Source organism: Lolium rigidum, chromosome 2 (genome assembly GCF_022539505.1).
Source record: "Lolium rigidum isolate FL_2022 chromosome 2, APGP_CSIRO_Lrig_0.1, whole genome shotgun sequence".
Taxonomy (NCBI): Eukaryota; Viridiplantae; Streptophyta; class Magnoliopsida; order Poales; family Poaceae; genus Lolium; species Lolium rigidum.
This window is the reverse complement of record NC_061509.1, coordinates 226,501,879-226,524,509: the sequence shown is the minus strand read 5'-3', so window position 1 is coordinate 226,524,509 and position 22,631 is coordinate 226,501,879. Positions and strand designations below refer to the sequence as shown.

The window sequence follows — 22,631 nt, the reverse complement described above, 5'->3', positions numbered from 1 at the left end:
TGTTCCATGCTTGTTTTATGACAATACCTACATGTTTTATACATACTTTATGTCATATTTATGCATTTTCCGGCACTAACCTATTAACAAGATGCCGAAGAGCCGATTCTTTGTTCTCGCTGTTTTTGGTTTCAGAAATCCTAGTAAGAAAATATTCTCGGAATTGGACGAAATCAACGCCCAGGATCTTATTTTTCCACGAAGCTTCCAGAACACCGGAGGAGATACGAAGTGGGGCGACGAGGCGGCCACACAACAGGGCGGCGTGGCCCACCTCCTGGCCGCGCGGCCCTAGCGTGTGGGCCCCTCGTGGCGCCCCCTGACCTACCTTTCCGCCTACATAAGCCTTCGTCGATAATAGTTCCAGTACCGAGAGCCACGATACGAAAAACCTTCCAGAGACGCCGCCGCCAATCCCATCTCGGGGGATTCAGGAGATCGCCTCCGGCACCCTGCCGGAGAGGGGAATCATCTCCCGGAGGACTCTTCACCGCCATGGTCGCCTCCGGAGTGATGTGTGAGTAGTTCACCCCTGGACTATGGGTCCGTAGCAGTAGCTAGATGGTTGTCTTCTCCTAATTGTGCTATCATTGTTGGATCTTGTGAGCTGCCTAACATGATCAAGATCATCTATCTGTAATGCTACATGTTGCGTTTGTTGGGATCCGATGAATAATGAATTCTATGTTATGTTGATTATCAATCTATCATCTATGTGTTGTTTATGATCTTGCATGCTCTCCGTTGCTAGTAGAGGCTCTGGCCAAGTTTTTACTTGTAACTCCAAGAGGGAGTATTTATGCTCGATAGTGGGTTCATGCCTCCATTAAATCTGGGACAGTGACAGAAAGTTCTAAGGTTGTGGATGTGCTGTTGCCACTAGGGATAAAACATCAATGCTATGTCTAAGGATGTATTTGTTGATTACATTACGCACCATACTTAATGCAATTGTCTGTTGTTTGCAACTTAATACTGGAGGGGTTCGGATGATAACCTGAAGGTGGACTTTTTAGGCATAGATGCATGCTGGATAGCGGTCTATGTACTTTGTCGTAATGCCCAATTAAATCTCACACTACTCATCATAACATGTATGTGCATTGTCATGCCATCTTTATTTGTCAATTGCCCAACTGTAATTTGTTCACCCAACATGCTATTTATCTTATGGGAGAGACACCACTAGTGAACTGTGGACCCCGGTCCATTCTTTACATCGAATACAATCTACTGCAATACTCGTTCTACTGTTCTCTCCAAACATCATCATCCACACTATACGTCTAATCCTTTGTTACAGCAAGCCGGTGAGATTGACAACCTCACTGTCACGTTGGGGCAAAGTAATTTGGTTGTGTTGTGCAGGTTCCACGTTGGCGCCGAAATCCCTTGTGTTGCGCCGCACTACACTCCGCCACCATCAACCTTCAACGTGCTTCTTGGCTCCTACTGGTTCGATAAACCTTGATTTCTTACTGAGGGAAACTTGCCGCTGTACGCATCACACCTTCCTCTTGGGGTTCCCAACGGACGCGTGATGTACGCGTAACAAGCATCAACCGACAGACAACGTTTAAACCCACCCAAGCCCTTATTGACGCAATGAGGGATGCTCAAGAGGGGAAGATCAAGTTCAACAAAGAGAATGACGCGCTGACAAAAGCCCTCGGGAATCCTGAACACGGAGGACGTACACGAGGCATGGGGGCCATTCCGCGGAAAGTTGGTTCCCAGGAAAATGACCCCTACAGATACAGAAGCCGTAAGAGAAAGGCGGATCGGGATACAGATGTTGTGGCGCGGTTGGCATCGGAATTCGATGAGATGAAGAAAACCTTGAATGTACTAGTACAAGAAAGATCGGCAGCTAGGACGCATGAAGATCATCCAGCGGATGTCGGATGCCAGCAGCGGAGAAGCAGCGTGGCTTCCACGGAGGCCCCACCGGCTGGTGCTAATGCACCAACGATCGATATTACTGCACCGGAGCCTCCTCGCTACCCCGTGGACGATGTAAAGGAGATGAAATAATGTCATCTGCATTATCCAATGGGGAACATTTCCATGAAGGTAGCCATCGGCAGTGCTTTACCATGATTACCTGGAGCACTCCACCACAACAACCCCATTCAAGATGGCTATGCTCGTGTCACGGTGGAGGACATAGTCCAAGGGTTTGAGGACCTGGAGATTGGCTATGCTACACCCGAAGGGGAGAGAAGACTTGGAGATGTCAAACGCTAGTTCATTATATGGAAAAAGAAGTTTATCAAGTTTCCAGGCGAGGCGCCAAGGCCAACAAGTCCACCCCCCTCCGGTGGTGGTGGCGGTGGCGGTGGTGGTGGTTCACCTACACCTCCTTCATGTCAGCCGATGCTGCCCCCCCAATCCACCTCCGGCGGGTAAGCAGACGCCGCCCCCAGTCCACCTCGGGCGGGTACACCGCCCCCCAATCCACCTCCGGCGAAGAAGCAGAAGCGGTCCTGGACTATTAACCCGGACCCTTATGTACCTAAAACCACAAAGGTACCGGAGCAACCGCAACTAAAGGGGGTGGGGGGGGGGCTTTAGTCGCGCATATTTAATCCCGGTTGCGCAACCGGGATTAATGGTTGTTGCCAACCGGGATTAAAGCCTCATTTTCTACTAGTGTATGTTGTCTCGCTGGAAATCATATTTTAATTGGCCCATCTTTGCAATTCCAACGGCACGATTTAAAATGGCGACCTAAATAGTTCAATCATGTCTATTTAGGTCACACCATGGATATAATTTGGGTCGTAGTTTGGTTTGTCAGGTCAGTGTTCCCCAGCGGCGCGATTTATTCGGTCCGCAATGACCATTTTGACCCATATTAGAGCATGTCTAATAGACCCCCTGAATTTCTGCCATGTATAACACGAGTAGAGGGCCCTGTATTCGATTTCGATCAGCCGAAAACTCGTCCGAGCTAGCAGACCCCGTATCCTTAAACTGTAAAAGGGCATATTCCTAGAATATGCCAAATTATTGTTTTTCTTTTTTTCCCTCTTCTTCCTCCTCCTCCAGCCCCACTGCCCCGCCCCGGCCGGCCGTCGCCCCCCCCCCCCCCCGCCGCCGCCACCGTCCGCCACGGCCCCCCGTCCCCACCGCCCCCACGGCCTTGGCCACGGCGGCCTCCGCGAACGCCAGGATGCTCGTGGCGTGATCCTCGACGATCTGGTCCCAAGTGAGCTTGTTGATCGTGGCCTGCTGCAGGGAAGGCGAGACAACCTGCAGGCACTGCAGCGCGGCAGCCACGGACGTGTGGTAGCCACGGACGCGCGGTAGCCACGGACGCACGGCGGTGCGCCTTGAAGATAGAGGTGGTCACACGTTTCTCCAGCCAGGCTCCATGGCAGAAGCAGTTGGGATTTGCTGAAAGTTCAGCGCGCCACAAGTGGGGGGTTGGGGGCGAGGAGCCGCCCCGTAGCCAAAATTCTAAAAATTTGATACTGAAGTCTGATTGACGGGGTCTGCTAGACGGCCAGGTAGAGCTCTACCCTGTATATCAGCGGTTATTTTACGTGGTTGGGTCTTTTAGGGGATCTGTTAGACATGTTCTTAGCTAGTTGGCCTTTGACATATAAATTTATAACAAAACGAGAGCAATAAATTAAATAAATATATTTCATATATATAAATAGTTCATAACGACATAGTTTCATAAACACGATGATTTGACTAGCTAGGTTGGTTTCTCACATGAGTCAACGTATGCTCAATCTGATCGGCCTCTAGGCGGACATACGTATCACGCAACATATGATGCACATATATGAACTAAATCATATTCCCTCACGCCATTAAGAATCTCCATGAACAATGATCTGGACATTTTGCACATCAAATCGGTTAGGTGGAAGTAGTTCCTCATAAGGTACACGCGGGCACCTATTCGGCCACGATCGGTGTTGTCCTTGTGCTTCACCGGCGAGCCACCCCTACACTTTATTGTTCGTGCATCATGCTTGCAGCGGCAAATAAAAGTTCGGTCTCAACGTCAGACTCGTCATCCGACGATGATTCGATAATATTCTTGCAGAAAAACTTTATTGCCTTAGTACTCATCTGCACAGCTAGATACCGCTGGTTAGTTTATGGATGCATCGTCAATGTCCATGCCTACGCTCGTGCAAAGCAAGAGAAACAAAAATTTGGGTGGCTAACATACCTCAAATGCGGCCGCGACTGGATGGGCAGGTTCTGGGCGCACGGGCAAGTGACAGCCCGAGCGTGTGGTCGGCAAAGAGTAGGTGTGGCGGCTAGTGGCGGGATGTAGCCCTAGAAGGCAGTGAACTTCGGCAACGCGCGCGGGCTGCGACGAGCTGGAAATGGGGAAAATACTCGCGACGATAGCTGGGGATAACAACATCCAGCAAGCTCTTTGTGGCGATGATGAAAGACGGCGGCAAGAAAACGTGGTTCCTGGGCAGTAGGATCTGGTGGGAAGTGGCGACGGCCGATGACAACGACGACCTAGAGCGCAGACTGCGCGCTACCTAGGGTGGCGGCGGAGATAGAAGGCGAGGGTTTAGGCAGGGAGTTTCTCGTGTGCCATTAACGGGACGGTCCATGTGTCCAAGGGAAGGAGACGGGAGAACATGCGCGTCGTTCGACTCGACGCATCCGCGACTCAAATTTAATGGATAGATAGACCAGTTCACATAGTGGGTCTATTTGAATCGTGCCGTTGAAGCGTGCACGGCCTGTCAATGTTTTCACGATGACCGTTTTGAACGGGCTAGAACCGTTTAGATGACCTTACTCGCTTTTGAGATGCGCTAACAGATCGAACGACGAACAATCACTTGGACCACCAACGATCTGGCGCGTACTAGTGGTTCCTCTGAGACCACTGGTACCATCGGTACGATCAACGACGAGGAGCAAAAGTTAAAACGCATCACTTGGATCGATTCCGCTAGTATATCCATCTATCTATGCGCATACTGTACGCTGACAGGTGCTGCAAGCGACCAGTGAGTGCCGACTCATAGGTAGCTAGCGTAGCGACGACTGACGCGGCACCCTCGAGAAAGCGACGGAGTGGAGGTCCGGTGGATGGACGCGCCGTTGGATTCTCCCTTTGGTATGCCGCCGCCGCCGCCGGGTCGGCAAGGTGGGCAGTGGACGACGAGTCGTTGATCGTCACTGTCCAAGGGAGTGGACGACGAGTCGTTGATCGCCTCATTTGCTCGATCGGAATCTAATACGGACATTCCGGCCCAACTACGGGAAAACTAGACGGGTTCGTGCCCGAGCCAGATAAAAGAGAAATTCCCCCTGCGCGCGAGGCTCTTCAAAGTCGCAGACCCCACGAATCCGCCGCCGCGCGCGCCGGCACGGAGCTCCTGCGCGTGCGCGTCTGCCCTCGCCGCGGTGACCCGCTGTGCCCCCTGCGCGGGTGTCCTCGCCGCCGGCGACGACCGCGATACCCAGCCTCGATCATGGTGAGTACCTCATCCGACGGGGGCTCTAACTCCCGTTATATTTTCGCTGGGAAGCTAGGTTTTCAGCCGGGTGGGTGCATCGTGGGGCTAGGGCTTTAATTTCCGTTTAATTGCTCTCTGATGCCCAATGACATTAAGCCATAGGCCAATTTCACTTAAACACCGCTTCTTCTGAGATGCAGTTCAACTCTAGGAATTTGTTAATTTGGCGGCTTGTCCAAGTGATCTTCGCTAGCCAAGTGCTTGTAACAACGGAGGCCATATTCAGCACTTTTATCGAATGCGCGACATATTCTTGTCATATATCCTGTAGCTTCAAAGTGATAACTGAAGTCCGGCCATGCATGATAACTGAAGTTTGTCTATTAACCTGAATAAGCTGGTGCCACCTATGCATCCATGGGATGCCAGTTTACAATCTTAAAAACCTTCATCGTGTCTTGCTTGGGGAACTGTTTCTTACATATCTAAGTTCTGGAGCATTATCTTGAATCGGTCCATCCTAGTATTGGATGGTGCCATACTTTATGCTCCTATATTGCTTGCCTTCTGATGACTACACAGTAAAAGTTATTGTGTGGACAGATACGGGCCAGACATATATAATGTATTTTACGATTCTCATTAGATTTGCTATGTTTGTTTTCACCAAATGAGTTCCCTCACCGGGAATATTTTTTGGTACTGGATTGTAATTATCAGTAGTGCTAAACACCCGTCTCACTGCACCCCCCACCCCCCCCCCCCGCGGGCGACGGGTGAAACCTAGCTCCTCCCTCTCTCAGCTCCCTCCCCCAGCTCTCTCCGCCGCCGCCGTCGGCGTGGGCCGCCGGGCGTTGTCCGTGCAGTGCCGGCGGCAGAGGGCCGCCTTTACCCGTCGCGCGGAAGGGGGGGAGGGGGGGCGGGCGGCTCCTCGATGGCGGCGGTGCGATTCAGCCGGCGCCGGTCAACCTGGCGGCGTGGTTTCCGCAGGTCGGCTGGGAGATGGCGCGGCGGCGCTGCCGTTGGCAGCAGGGCGGCGGGGTTGGCCGGGTGGTTGCTGGCGCTCGCTCTGCCCAGATCTGGGCCCATTTGGGCCCGATCTGGGTTGGGGCGGGCCTCTGGCCCCTAGCTCGACGTCGGTCCCCCTGGTAGCAGCGACGGTGTGGTGGCAGCGGTTGGCGACGACGGTGGCGCACAACCGGCCAGTTGCAGCGTGGCGGCGAGCACTTTGCCAGGCCAGGCCAGTTCGGGCCTGGTTTGTTCTCGCGGCTACGTCCGGTCGACTACCGCCAGATCGGGCGGTGGAGGTTGTTCCCTCCCGCGTGGTTGTGCCGCTGCTATCCCTGACCTTGCGCTCGCCTTGTCTGCTTCTAGGCCTCGCGTTGGTGACCTTTGAGCGACGGCGAGGGTGGCTTCAAGACCGTGGTGGCGTACGCTGGTGGACGACAGGTAGGGTGGAGCAGTTCGGGGTGGTGGCGGTGTGGGTCGGGTGAAATCCCTGTCGGCTTGTTCGACACCGACGCGGCGACGCCTGTGGGTGCCGCCATTCCTTCCTGAAGGGTGTCGTGTGTACCTCTCTCCCATCACCTCCGCGTATCGGGGGAAACCCTAGGACTTGTCCGGGCAGCAGCGGCGTCGTCGTCGTTTTCCTTGTTGAAGGTGTTGCTTGGTATGCGGTGATTCAGATTGCGAGCAGCGTGGTGGTACTTTTCCGGAGGGCGCAGCGGTTGCGAGTTGTTTTCGTGTTCGTCGCTCAGCCGTAGTCGGCATTTGTTTTTCTTATCTTTCTTTGTGTTTTTTTTGTTTGGGCTTGGTTGTGCTGCGGTCCAGCAAGCTTGTTGTATCTTGGTTGCTATATTAATATAGGGCGAAAGCCTATTTCGAAAAAAAAACACCCGTCACAGTTTCAGTATGTCTTTGCCTGGGGCATATGAGTTTAGTGCCCTCATCGAGACAAACGTTATTGATCCCATTTCCTTGAAGTATAATGATTTATCAAAATTCCAAATTTATTTTGTGCCGCATAGTTGAACTGTATTTTAAACATTTTTCAAGCAGCAACGGACGGAACGCATCTTGAGCCCTTGCCGTCACAAGCAGTCCACTTAAACTCATCGGCAAAATCAAGTTAGTCCAGAGTTTCTCCAAATCCCAGTACTCCTACTATGTTGCTACTTTGTCGCCAAATTATCTTGCAGTCCCTTGATAATAAAGTTCCTTTCTCTGGTGAGCACGTTGATTGAGTTAGAGATGATTTACCATAGTACAGATCGATTTATGCTAGATGCAAAGTCTCAAATCTACGTTTTGTACTTATATTCTTGGGTTACTTCCTGATTTACACACAAGTAGCTAGCGTAGCTACCGGTGACTGCCGACTCACTGGTAGCTAGCGTAGCGACGACTGACGAAAAACCACGAATCCGCCGCCACGCGCGCCTGCACGGACTTTGTGGGCGATCCTTCTCGATTTCAATCTCCGAGGCAGAACCCAAGACGGCAAGCAGCTGTATATCCGCACAGGCGTCATCAGGCGGACACCGCGTTTTTTAGCAGAAGCTAGCGATTCCCACAACATCAGTTTCCAGAGGAGAGCAGCTGCCTACTCGTTCACGTCGTCGTGTGATGGCAAACTCTCATCTCCGGCGCCCGGCTGCCCGATCGATGGGCAAACCATCAGTTAAGGGCCTCAGCAGTTCTAACCGATGGTCCACCCTCGCCATGTTGGAAGTAGAGGAGAAACGTGATCCAGATGATGATTGGCTCAGCAAGTTGCCTGATGACATACTGCTCGCTATTGTCGAGCGACTCGATATTGCCGACGCCGCAAGAACCAGCGTCCTCTCCACTTCTCCAGACGGTGGAGGCCTATCCCTGCTATGCTCTCCAGGATCTGTTTGACGGTTGGTTCCTTTGACCCTAATCATGACAGGTCCAGGCTGACCTGTGATGACGTAGTTCGGGCCAATGCCACCGTGCTTGAGGCGACCAGGAGCATGCTGCAAAACAGGCCGGTGAGTCCATACACCATTCACCTCCTGTTCATGCAGTTTTTCCTTGGAGATGATGAATCCATTAACATTGGTCAGACTGCTGCTCACACCATATCAACACACAAGGTTGGGTCAGCTGAGTTAAGTCTCTTGACAACGATTGAAGGCAGAGGATGCTACCAGGACGACTTGCTCGCTTACGGGAGGCAGCTCATGTCGTTTGTTAATGCCTGTCCAAACATATTCAGCGGCCTCACAAGGCTCAAGCTAGAGAATTCGAGGCTAGATGAATCAGATTTCCTTACAATTCTTAGTCTATCCAAGCGACTGGAGTTCCTCCGCTTGTTCAACTGTGATGCGGGAACTATGTCTTTGCTAGAGGTGGAACACCAGCAACTCCGTGAGCTTGAGATTGACAAGTGTGCTTTGGAAAGGGTTGATCTGAATTGGCTACCAAACCTCACAAGGCTCACTATTTCATGTTGGACCTCTCATCATAATCCTTTGTTTCTTGGTTATGTCCCAATGCTCCACACTGTAACTATGAGTGATGTGGCTGTTTCATGGCACACGGCGAAGATGCTCAAATTAAGTGAATTGCTTGACAAAGCCACCGTAAGTGAGCTGCATTTGAACTTCAGAAGTGAAAAGATCTGGGTTAAATCTGAAGGCCCAAGAGAGTTATGGCCGGTGTTCCATAAGCTAAGGTTTGTGAATTTGACTGACCATTCAGAAGAATGTGATCTGGCATGGACACTGTTCATTCTGGAAGGTGCACCTTCCCTAGAGGAGCTATGCTTAAGGGTTTGTAATAGATGTGAAATGACATGGGATGAGGAGGAAAGGAAGGCGTTTGAGTTTAGTAAGGATAAGGACACTGGTTTAGAGCGAGAAACATCTGCACCTGATTTAAAGCACCACAATCTGGCTGTGCTCAGGATCTTTGGATTTCAATTAGAGGATAAGTTTGCGGATTATGTCAGCAGCGTCATGGAATCAGCTGTCAATCTCAAGGACATATACCTGTATGAGAGGCCAATATGTGAGACATGTAAGTACAAGAAGCAAAAAGACAGATACCCATGGAAAAAGAAGCATAGGATCTCACTTATCAATAGTTTCGACATGGATAAGCACCCGCTTTTAAGGATTCACTTCCCAAGTATAACAACCAAAAGGTTGCCGACAGGTTGCTTCACTCGCTGACTTCAGATGCTGGTGTGTATGACATGTTTTTAGATTCCTTGAGATCACTTTCTCGCTAAAAAAAAACTACGAGAAGACAAATCATGCTGTATTTTCCTTGTGCTTGGTCCTCGTGTGAGTGGGTGAATTGGTTCAATCCACGAGTACCCAGGTATGTTTGGAGCTCATGCATTTCTATGCTATATCTCAAACTTCATGTCTTTCCCTTTCTATGTTGTTTACTGCAAGTTTCAGTACTAAATTCTCTATGTAACTTGCCGGCATCCTTCAAACATAAGCAACCGACTGAAGGAAAAAGAGTTCAATGATGACCCTGAAACAAAAATTGATCATCCAATTCCTCGACAGAATAGATCAGTTGAGGAAAGATGCCCTAAAACAAAGCCTAAGCTCTCAAAGAGCATTTTAGCTGGAGTAAGTGTGCACTGCCAATTTATCTGGCACTAACTAGTCACTGACCTGCTTCATGGTACTGCAGGTATTCGGTGGATCATAATGATTGATTTCAGTTCTTGGTGGATTGGCGAATAGCAAACTGAATGTTCAAAGCACAAGGTCACTGTGTTCTTCGTCATCTGTCTAATTTTGTAGATTGGGCTGTTGTTTACGGTAGATTGGCCAATGTTGTATTCTGCATGAGCTCCAAACATCTGTCTAATCCTGACATGGATATGCACTGTACTTAGTTTGAAACAATTTAGTAATATTACCCAGATGACTGGTATTGACCCATAATGCTGTTGGACCAAAATCATAGCTTATATGAGTTCTTTTGAAATGCAAGGATTTTGAAGTTCCTATGTTTTTTATTCATACATTGGGAACTTGGAATACTTGTTTATAGATTGGCTTATCTGTGTGTTTTTGGCTCAAAGTTTTCATTCGTGTTAGTTTATGTAGGAATCTAGAATAGACGACGCCATAACACCTGTGGCTATATTCTTGCATTTTTCAAAAGAAAGTCAAACTACCTTAAAACCTTCTATCTAAGCTAAAGGCCGCAGAGACTGGCACAGAGCCAGAGGCATCGTGAAGCAAGGGAGTAGCAAACGCATACGCATGAAAACGCCGCCACCGTCTCGCCCTCGGCATCCGCCTCTTCTCCCAGTCTCCACGCCGTCTACACCAAGCTTCGGTCCCTTGCTTACGCGCGCGTCACCAATGGCTTCATCCAGGCGTACTGTGCCACAGGCTGTGTCACCGACGCGAGCAGGGTGTTCGACGAGATTCCGCGCCCGGACACCGTCTCGTTCAACTCCATGATCCATGGCTATGTGTTGGCCGGCGATGTCTAATCAGCATGCTACCTGTTTGAGCAGGTTCCGACTCCAACGCCCATCACGTGGACGTCGATGGTCACCAGGTTCTGCCGTGCCGGGGATGTCAAGTCAGCGACCCGCGTCTTCGAGGAGATGCCGGAGAGGGACCTGGTCTCCTGGAACGCCATGATATCCATTGGGAACCGGCAGCCGATAGAGTCCTCTTGGCGTGCAGCCACAGTGGATTCATGGATGCAGGAAGGGAACATTTCGACATGATTTCCCAGATATATGGTGTAGATTTAATCCTTTAGAACTATGTGTGCATGGCTGATATCCTCGCCCGGTCTGGTCATCTAGACATCTACAAGAAGCACATAAACTCATTACAGAAATGCCAATGAGGCCGGATGTTGTCACCTGGAGGGCTTTGTTTGGTGGATGCCGTCTCCACAAGAATGTCAAGATGGCCGAAACTATCATAACCGAAATGGAAGCTACCTGCAGTGGCGACCATGTCCTCCTGTCTAATCACTATGCTGCAGTTATAGGGAGATGGAATGGGGCTGAAGATGTTTGGAGGACCATGAGAAGCAAGGGGATTGAGAAGATTCCTGGTTGCAGCTCCATTGGGATGGATGGTTCCATACTCCCATCCATGAATTCATATCTGGTAACAAGTCACATCCATCATATATGATGACATTCATGCAAAGCTGATCGAGATTGGTGGAAGTATGCAGCAGAAAAGTTATGTCAGAGAGACCACAGAGGTGTTCTATGACATTGAAGATGAAGACAAAGAGCAAGCTCTCGGACATCACAGTGAGAATCTTGCAATAGCGTCTGGGGTCTCTGGGCTCATCGGAGCACCTCGAGATGCTACAATCAGAATCGTCAAAAATCTTCGCTTTTGTATGGATGTTAGACTTTGTATAGCTGCACTTGTATTATACATGTATATGTACGTTGTATCCCTATATATATATATATATGAGATATGCCACCCCTAGAGGGTTGAGCAAGTTCCCCCAAATACATTGTTTTACATGGTATCAGCCTAACCCTCGATCCGTCTACCCTAACCCTAGCCGCCCCGCGCCGCCAGCCCTAACCCTAGCGCCGCGCCGCCGCCCACCATGACTGCTTCCGCCTCGGGCACCGCCAGCTCCGGGCTCCTTCCCGCGTCGCTTGCTGCCCTCCTCAACGCACCACCATCTCCGCTTGCTCCCCAGATGCCGCAGTTTTTCGGCACCACCGCCGTCGGTTCCATGTACTCGGCTCCGCCTCCACCGCCGAGCACTGCCACGGCCACTCTCCTCGCCGCGCTACCCGCGGCCACCACGGCGTCCCTCGACGTCACCGCGGCGGGTTCACCCATCCCTGCTCTCTCCGTCGTATCGACGGTCTCGGGGGGCACCGCTGCCTCGGTCTCGCCCGTGGTGCAGCCTCCCCCGCCCACGCCCGCGTCCTTGGCGCCGGCTCCAACTGCCACTGCCCTGCCAGTGGTCCCTTCATCCGTTGCAGCGGTAGCGGCGGCACCGTTCCACTTTGCCAATCAGATCACCATCCGCCTCACCCCAGACAACTATCTATTCTGGCGTGCTAAGGTGTTGCCGTTGCTACGCAGCCATGAGCTTCTTGGGTATGTTGATGGTTCTCTCCCATGTCCTCCTCAGGTGATCATGACAATGCAAGGCCCGGCCATCAACCCGGAACACCGCGTGTGGGTGCAGCAGGATCAGGTGATCCTCTCGGCCATCCAGGGCTCCCTAGGTGAGGGCGTCGCTGGCCTCGTCCTCTTCGCCGCCACCTCCATGGACGCTTGGACCACCCTGGAGCATGCGTTTGCCACCGTCTCCACCTCTCGCACCATGGCCCTCCGTCGGCAACTTGGCGAGATCAAGAAGCTCGACTCCTCCGCCTCCACCTACTTCAACAAGATAAAGGTGGTGGCGGACACGCTTGCCTCGCTTGGTCAGCCGCTTCGCGATGAGGAGTTCGCCGGCTTCGTCCTACAGGGGCTGGACTCCGACTACGACAACCTGGCTGAGGCTGTCAATGGCGCCAAGACGCCAATGCCTCCCCACGAGCTTTACTCGCGCCTCCAGTTCACGGAGCAGCGTGTCGAGGCCCGTCGCGCCACCGGTGTCATCACCGACCAGGCTGCGGCGCACTGGGCCAACCGTGGCCAGCGTCCGCCCGCGCCTCCAGGCGCTGGTTCGGTGCCACCGCCGGCGGCCAAACCCGCCCCACCTCCTACACCGACCACGGGTGGCGGGCGTGCCGGCGACACCCGCGTCTGCCAGCTGTGCGGCCGCCCAGGGCATCTCGCCTCGAAGTGTCACCGCCGCTTTCAGCGCAGCTTCTTGGGCATCGGCAACAACGGGCAGGGCAATGAACGCCAAGCCCAGCTCGCCGACTTTGGTCCGCCTCCAGCCGCCCCTGCTGCCTTCGCCGCGGCTAAGGGCAAGGAGACTGTTCAGGGGTCTACTCCGTCCTACCCCATCGATCCTGCATGGTACATGGATACTGGCGCCACGGATCATCTGACGAGTGAGCTTCAAAAGCTTACCACCCACCAGCCCTACTATGGGCACGATAAGGTTCACACCGCCAATGGCGCAGGTATGCCCATCTCTCATATTGGCCAAGCATCTCTTTTGACTAGTCATCCTAGTAGGCAGCTTCATCTTCGTAATATTTTACGGGTTCCCTCGGTCACTCGTAAGATCCTACGCTCTCTCGTGTCTTCAGCGGGATTGGGGTGTGGTCTTCACAGTGGCACTCTCGCCTTGGTCATCCTGCCACTCCCATAGTTCGCCATGTTCTCCACCGTCATGAGCTGCCACTAGAGTCTAGCAATAAAGAGTTAAGTGTGTGTGATGCCTGTCAGCAAGGCAAGAGTCATCAGCTCCCATTTGTTTCCTCTACTAGAGAAGTAAAGAGTCCTCTTGAAATTGTGTTTTCAGATGTATGGGGCCCTGCCCAAACCTCTGTTAGTGGTCACAACTATTATGTGAGTTTCATTGATGCATATAGTCGATTTACTTGGCTTTATCTCATTAAGCGTAAGTCTGATGTGTTTGATATATTTGTTCAGTTTCAAAAGCATGTCGAACGCCTTCTCCAGCATAAGATCATTCATGTTCAGTCCGATTGGGGGGGCGAATACCGCAACCTCAATACATTCTTTCATAAGCTTGGAGTATCTCATCGTTTGTCATGCCCACATACACATCAGCAGAACGGTGCCGTTGAGCGTAAACACCGTCATATAGTTGAGAATGGACTCACTCTTCTTGCTCATGCCTCTGTACCTTTTCGGTTTTGGAGTGATGCATTTGCTACTGCATGCTTTCTTATTAACCGTCTACCTACCAGAGTGCTTCATATGAAAACTCCTATTAAGCTTCTCTTGCATGAAATTCCTGACTATACTTTTCTCAAAGTGTTTGGGTGTGCTTGTTGGCCTCATCTTCGCCCCTACAATAGTCGAAAACTTGAGTTTCGGTCTAAAAATGTGTATTCCTTGGGTATAGTTCTCTTCACAAAGGTTATAAGTGCCTCCATGTACCAACAAATCGTGTCTACATATCGCGTGATGTTGTTTTTTTATGAGAACGTTTTCCCATTTCTACCATGCCACAACCATCTACCAGTGATCCACTCATGCATTCATCTTCCATTCTGCCTGGCCAATTTGAAGATGTTGCATATGTGCCTGTGTTGTTGCCTAATCATGGTGCAGGTATTGGTCGCGGTGCCCGCCTTGAGCTTCTCCAGGACAGCGCCCCCACGACGGTGCCTCACGTCGATCCGGCCATGCATGTGTATGCCCCGGGTTCTGCGCCCGCCGCAGCGTCCTCGCCTCCTGGCGACTCCCCGCCGGTCACGCCCACGGCATCGCCACGCACGGCCCGGCCCGTGTCGCCTCTGGCTCGCTCCGCCTCTCCACCGCCTGGGTCGTCCCCGGTCTCTTCGTCGCCCGGGTTGCGCTCTCCTGGGCCTGGGCTCGAGTCGCCTGCGACGTCGCCTCCGGCGTCCACACCGTCTGCATTGCCATGGTCTGCGACGCATGGGCTGCATACTTCCCTGCCGCCCACTACGCCTGGCTCACCGTCGTCTGCACCATCGGCGCCTTCACCGCCGGCTGCTCCGCCTCCGCCCGTACCTGCTGCTTCACGTCCTCATACACGCAGCCGCAGCGGTATTGTTTGCCCCAAGGAGCGCACCGACGACACCGTTGCTTGGTTGGCAGCTTGCATGGCCCATGCTGTGGATGATCCCACGGCTGAACCCCGCAGTTATCAAGCCGCTATGACTATGCCACATTGGAGGGCTGCTATGGAGCAGGAGTATCAGGCTCTCTTACAGAATGAGACCTGGACGCTTGTTCCTCCTCCCCCACGTGTCAACATCATTGATTCGAAGTGGGTATTCAAGGTGAAGAAACATGCTGATGGTTCTATCGAGCGCTACAAAGCTCGTCTTGTCGCCAAGGGGTTCAAACAGCGCCATGGTCTTGACTATGAGGACACTTTCAGTCCTGTTGTCAAGCCTACCACCATTCGGCTCCTTCTGTCTTTGGCGGTTTCACGAGGTTGGTGTCTTCAACAGCTGGATGTACAGAATGCATTCCTTCATGGTCTACTAGAGGAAGAGGTCTACATGCGGCAGCCCCCGGGATTCGTTAGTCCTGCTCAGCCGCATCACCTATGTCGACTGACTAAGGCTCTGTATGGATTGAAGCAAGCACCGCGTGCTTGGCATGCTCGACTGGCTTCTGCCCTTCATACTCATGGCTTCATCCCTTCGAAGGCCGACACATCGCTGTTTCTGTTTCAGCGGCCCCGTGTGACTACGTACCTACTGGTCTATGTTGATGATATTATCTTGGTCAGTTCTTCCTCAACAGCTGCTACTGCTCTCATTTCTGCTCTTGGTGCTGATTTTGCTGTCAAGGATTTGGGCTCGTTGCACTTCTTCTTGGGTATTAAGGTTGCTCATCAGTCTACTGGCTTGGCTCTCACTCAGAAGAAGTATTCTCTTGATCTCTTGCGCCGTGCTGGTATGCTCAAGTGCAAGATGTCGCCCACACCCATGTCCTCTACTGACAAGCTCTCAGCTACTGATGGTGTTCTCTTATCTTCCGAGGATGCGACGGAGTACCGCAGTATTGTTGGTGGATTGCAGTATCTGACGATTACACGTCCGGACTTGTCCTATGCTGTCAACAGGGTGTGCCAGTATTTGCATGCTCCTACTGACGTACACTGGTCTGCTGTTAAACGCATCTTGCGTTATGTCAGTCACACGTCTTCGTTTGGTATTCATCTCCGGGCCAGTTCATCAGGCGTTCTGTCTGCGTTCTTTGATGCTGATTGGGCTGGGTGTCCAGATGACAGGCGATCCACGGGGGGTTATGCTGTGTTCCTAGGTCCTAATTTGATCGCCTGGAGAGCACGCAAGCAAGCCACCGTTTCTCGCAGCAGTACTGAAGCCGAATATAAAGCTGTTGCCGACGCAACTGCTGAGTTCATATGGGTTGAGTCCCTTCTTCAGGAATTGGGTGTCTCTCAACCCCGTCCACCGGTCCTTTGGTGTGACAACATCGGTGCCATGTTTCTTTCATCTAATCCGGTGTTTCATGCACGGACCAAGCACATAGAAATTGATTTTCATTTTGTGAGGGAACGTGTTTCACAGAAGCTATTACAAATCAAGTTCATCTCTTCAAAAGATCAACTTGCGGACATCTTCACCAAGCCTCTGCCTTTGCCCATGTTTGAGGTCTGTAGGCGCAATCTCAACCTTCGTGCTACATCAGGAGTGAGTTGAGATTGAGGGGGGGTGTTAGACTTTGTATAGCTGCACTTGTATTATACATGTATATGTACGTTGTATCCCTATATATATATGAGATATGCCACCCCTAGAGGGTTGAGCAAGTTCCCCCAAATACATTGTTTTACAATGGATTTCCACAAGTTTGCTAAGCTAGTGTCCAAGATCTATCATCGGGAAATTGTGGTTCGTGATAGAGCCAGGTTCCATCATTTTAGAGGGGGACTTGTTCAGTTGTTCTTGCAATGAATTTTGGTAGAAGAGATCTGCTAAACCCTGACACATTGGCATAAAGTATGTTTTTCTTAGACGGATCTTCTGCTTGCTAGTTTTTGTTTACTCTTTTGTTAGGATATGACCATGTAGAGCTGCCTGAGTTCAGAAACAGGCTCGAATAAGTTCAGAAACAGCGTGAACTGCAAATTAAACTAATGAAATCATTCTGTTATTCATTTCCACACGCGTGCAAAAAAAATCATGGGGTTAAGGAAATATTTTCAATGCTATTTATCTAATTGCAGCCTTTTTGAAACTGTTGATTTTTTTTGTTTTTCAGACAAAATTCGATAAAAAGGAAACTGGAGTTATAGAACTCAGCAACATCTTTTTTTTATGAGGGAGAACCCTCCTTGTAAATATGTACAACACAAGTCAACTTGGCAGAGTATTTTGATAAAACTGTAGAAGGGGTTAAAAAGCTCAAGATACTTGATCGGTCACTTTTGGGTGCGTTGATACCACTTATTAGCAAAATTCCACACAAATCTGCATAAGCATCAGTAGTGGAACTTTGCAAGTTGTAGCTGTAAATGTAGTGCTTGTAGCTGCAATATGTCTTTGAAAATCTCTGAAAAACATTACAAGCAAGGCGCCTCCCATAGCAAACAATACGGTAATTTTTCCTCCTGGGACAGTATAGGTGATATAGGAGCTTCTAACTCAGCTGAGTATCTCTCTGACCAAGACACAGCTGCAGGGAAAACTCCCAAGCGTACTACTAGAAATGAAAAGAATGCATTCAAGGGGTCAGTTCATTCCATTTAAGTAACAAATATAATGCACAATCAGTAACCATACGAATGTTCTGTAGTTCCTACTCATAAAAGGTTAATGCAGTAGATGATCGCATACCATATATATAGATTTTCTGCATTTCTACTTAGAAGTTATCAGTATACTATTTCGTGGTTGCAGCCTACAACCGCAAGGAGTCCAGTATTTCCCCTTTGGATTAGAGATACAGTAAAAGGATCCTTACCTCCATAAGTTCCTGGAAAGTCCAGCACTTTGAAAAATATCGCTGGATCAAGAAATGACAGAACAAGTGGAGGGGGCAAACTTATAAGGTATGCCAAAGGATTGTTCTGTCCACTTGGTAGTTTGAGGCATAGTTGTATAGAATAGGAAAAGAAATAAAAGGATAGTGAGTTACTAGCAGTAAGCAGTAGTCCCAGAATTTTTTGCAATCAGTTTGCTGCCTTCATGAATACCTCACGTAAAAATGGAGAGGTTCTACCTTAGACTTCTTCTTAGCTGAACAATATGATTGCTCGGTCTGCGGTGAAATCTGAGAGCCCTATAACAAACCCAGTGTATCCTGACCTCTGTCTCGCGGCGAAGAGGAAGAGGGCTTCTCCCTCGCGCCTCATCTCCTTGAAGCATCAGGCTCGGGACCCTTTACCTGGATCGGTGCAGGAAACAACCTCGCCACAACTCTTCCCCCCCCCCCCCCCCCCGCCGCCGTCATCCCCATTCCAATTCCTAGCCCGCCTCATATTGGGCAAAAAATACATTCACAAGAGTAATATTCCCGAAATAGGTAACATAGAAAGGGACGAGGCTCCGAGGGGGACGGGCAGGGGGGAAGAGAAGGCTGTAGTGTCATGTCATGCTCAATCACTTCTGCTCGATTAATATGTCAGTAATGTGGAGGTGTGGTATCTTGCCTTTTGATTTTCTGATCGTTCAAATGTGACATGTTGGTGTTAAAGCATGTGTTTTGCATTGTAAATGAGTTAGGCTCATCATTGTTCAAGATCATGGTTCAGAGGAAAATACCACTAAACTACTTATCTAACTCTCTTAGTTTCTAAAAATTGTGACTCTGCCATGTTGTGAACTGTCTTCCTATTTTTCAGCAGAGCACCAAAACTGCTGCAAGAGCCTTTTTTAAGGTAACGAAGAGGCCATGTAATGTAGTACTAAGGTAGCGATCATGTGATTGTTTATTTATTTATTCAGTGTGCAGTCATCCAAATCGACTGCAGGTCAGTTCGGACACCCGCGAATCATTGCACGACAGCGTGCGATCATGATAATCTCCAGATTTAATGGTGTCACACCACATGGATCGACATGGACGTCACCTACATCTTGCTGGAGCATGCTGAACCAGTTCAATCTAAAAGGAAAACATGGACGGCCAAACACATGTGTACTCTCTTTATTAAGTGCTTCATTCATCAGTACATAGTACTAGATTCGGCTAAATGAGCTTAAAATTTAAGTGTCACACAATAATTACCATGCACTAGAATAGGTTTCAAATATTAAACTCAAATATAAATACCGTTATACCAAAAGTATTGATTTGCAACCCTTAGCACGTACAAATTTGAGTCTTTACAGTGGCATACATTTAAAGTTCAGAACAATGGCCATAAATCTAGGTTACAAATGGTAGTAAGGTGCAGACTGCACAAGAGTAAATTTAGAAGTGCAGATTCTATTTCCAACGCTTGAGAGAGGCTTGGGATACGGAATTTATCAACATTAACACAATCGGGTTTAGCTCATCATGATTAAGTTTTGTTTTTCTTAGGCACAAACTGTCGAGCCCACAGATGTTTTCCCCTCGTCATGAACTTGACTCTCCTGTTTCCATCAAGGACACGGAAGAGGGTCACCTGTGAGTAAAATGTAACGTGTGCGTATAAGGGCTGTCTCTTTTCGATTGGCTCTTCAACACTTATCTCTTCAATATCTCCATAGTGCCTGTGACATGGAAGAAATTAATACAAACAAAACTCACTCGCAAAAGAAAATACAAAAGAAACTGATAAAATCAGCAGCCACATAGGTAAAACTACTGCAATGATTCAGTCAACTACAGATAAAGTTTCCTATCTCTTATGTCATCATATCTACTACTAACTGTAAAATAAAATTGACAACCTTACGAGATACACACATCTTTTTACTTATCCGTTGACAAATGGCTGAATAATCTACCAATTAGTCCGGAAATCAATTAACAACTTATGATTTATACTGTCTCAATCAACTAATATGCCTCAGTAGTCACATTCAATCAGTACGTTCAACTTGACATCGCTTAAAAAATCAAACTATATTAGGAACATATTTGTTGTTCTAGTGTCTTGGGTATCTGTAGCTTGTTCCACGTTTACACTAATAAGGTTCAGTGTGGTCAGCTTAAACATGTTGATTGTTCTAGTAGCCTTTCATCTAGATCAATTATTTATTGATGCACACGATCATAAAAAATATATTTATTGATGCAGAAGTTTATGCAATGGTTATTATTAACAGCCTGTGTATGCATGTTACTTTGTTTTAAATTGTTCTTGTGTTTATGCATGTTACTTTCTTAGTCTACTCGCAGCGATTCTCAAAACTATGTCACTTTCGACATCGATAGAGGTCTTCGAATGAAACTTTGACCACTAAGTACTATAGCATATTTGTAAAACGTAAGTAAGTAACATCATACCAAATTTATCAACTACATATAGGGACTAATATAATATATGATGTTCAACTATTCAACAAATAATTATCAACAGTTTGACTACGCCTAAGACCAATGACATGTCTTTGTGGACCTGACGGAGTACTACATTCGGTTTATAGGCCTTGCACGTATCCCTAGGTCGCAAATTTGACAAACATAACATAAGGTATGCATTACAAAACATATATCATTAGAAAGTTCAGATATTCTACTTTCTAATGATATTTTTTTGTGTGTTGTGTAATTTATATTATTTTGATCCAATTGATGATCTAGTGATGCACGCAAGCCCTGTAAACCGGGACGGAGGGAGTATATATGTAGTTTAGTCTCACAACTCAATGCTATTAGCTTCTAATACCAAATTATTTGAAATCTATATTTCTCCTCTATATTCTACTATTATTATGCATCGCATCAAATCACCGGGATTCTGAAATGCACGTCTGATGTATATATTACCAGAGATCAACAACTATACCATTCCCCAAACACAAAATGGTGAACTTAGATATATAATATAACCTGAAATTGCAGGCATACCTCATGAAGAAATCTTGCAGTTCATCTTTGTTCAGTGGATAGCCATTGGAAAATGTTACAAACAAAGTTCTCTCGTCACGTGGAACATCAGAGAGTTGCTGCATGATCTGCATAGAAATATACACTTTCTTCATGCTTGGTACTGCACTAATATTATATGAAAGCTATCAAGTCTCATAAAAACGATTAGACATGCAAAGAATTATTAGTGACTTAACCACAATGCATAGACTTTATGGCATTCTTACTGCATCATGATGCTTCTCTCTTAAGCTCAGGTTATCCAACAATGTCACCAAACGGGAGGGTGACTGACACTCGTATACTTCTTCCTTTATATCTTGAAGGAGCATATGACTTGTTTGAACATGCATCTGTCTAGAACTTGTGCCTTCTCCATGATTCTTTTGAGTGTTAGCATACAAAGCCTTGATCCTAGTCAGAAGGTGCTTCTGCATAGATGACTTGGTAAATCACAGAAACAAGAAAAATACTTCACATACTATTAATTAGCAGAGTTGTCGTAAATACAAATTTAAACTATTCTTACCGAGCTCAAAGGAACCTGATCATATAAGGATTCGCCATATGCCCCTTTGTATAGATCTGTCATCTGCGTACATGACAAGGCAAATCACAAAGGGAACAAGCTTTAAACTAGTTACAGATCAGATCTTCCATAAATAAATATCCAGCCTACTCTTACCGAGCTTATAGGAACCCGATCATTCATGAATTCTCCATAGGCTTCTTGGTACAGATCTGTCATCTGATTATGGATAAAATCCATCTTTGCTCTTTCTCGAAGAACTTGTAAGGCCTTGTAACAAACATTGTTGAGGTAAAAAGAAATTCCTTCAATAGCTTCCCTCTGAAACTGACTTTTTGGTGCAGATCTGTCATCTAAATCATCGAACTCAAAATGGAGAACCTCAACAAAAGTTTTTGCAGTAGAAGCCAACACATGAAAGTGGTTATCATCAAAAGACTCGATCCTTAGAAGGAAACCAGCCTGGCCATTTCCTTGGATCCACAACCAAAAGCCTATTATCTCCATGGAAAGGGAAGACTGAATTTGAAAAGAAACAACCAAGCGAAAGAACAACTCTCGAAGTATCACATAGTAAGAGTTAGAGGCATTCAGTTGATTGGGGTCCATGAGGTTGGAAGACAGAAAGACAGAAGAGTTGCTAGTTGTGAACCACATGATACTCACGAGGAAGAAGGTATGGGGGTATGCTTAGCATTTAAGTAATTGCTTAAAGTTCAAACCAGGATGTTGAAACTTAAAATACCTCCAAAAGTAGGAGCAGAGGATAGAGTCATGTGACAAATAAAGCAAACAATGGACAGCCTATACTCATTAATGGTGGTCTTATCATAGGTACACTTGCCAAATAACTGCTAGAATTGCTGCATGACTCACTGTGCCAATCTTGTCATGAACATGTATACTGAAGAGTTTCCTTTGTGGTATACTACAAAACCAAGCATTTATAAAATAAACTTTTATATGAAGTAATCCAAAATATATGGTAACTAATGTTCTGTATTAAATGTCATTTAAAGTGTC

At 48.2% G+C, this 22,631-nt stretch overlaps 1 protein-coding gene and 1 pseudogene across 1 annotated transcript; one reads left to right on the top strand and one right to left on the bottom strand.

Moving 5' to 3' along the window:
• Nucleotides 1–8,120: 8,120 nt before the first annotated feature.
• Nucleotides 8,121–9,655, top strand: LOC124690620 (annotated as a pseudogene).
• Nucleotides 9,656–19,542: 9,887 nt separating this feature from the next.
• LOC124690619 lies at nt 19,543–22,217 on the bottom strand. The gene is made up of 5 exons (XM_047223980.1): nt 21,765–22,217; nt 21,609–21,671; nt 21,307–21,510; nt 21,059–21,165; nt 19,543–19,755 (listed from the first exon to the last, which is right to left on the bottom strand). Exons 1-5 carry the CDS (start codon nt 22,215–22,217, stop codon nt 19,563–19,565), a joined length of 1,020 nt encoding a protein of 339 aa, XP_047079936.1. The 3' UTR covers nt 19,543–19,562.
• Between the last annotated feature and the right edge of the window lie 414 nt (nt 22,218–22,631).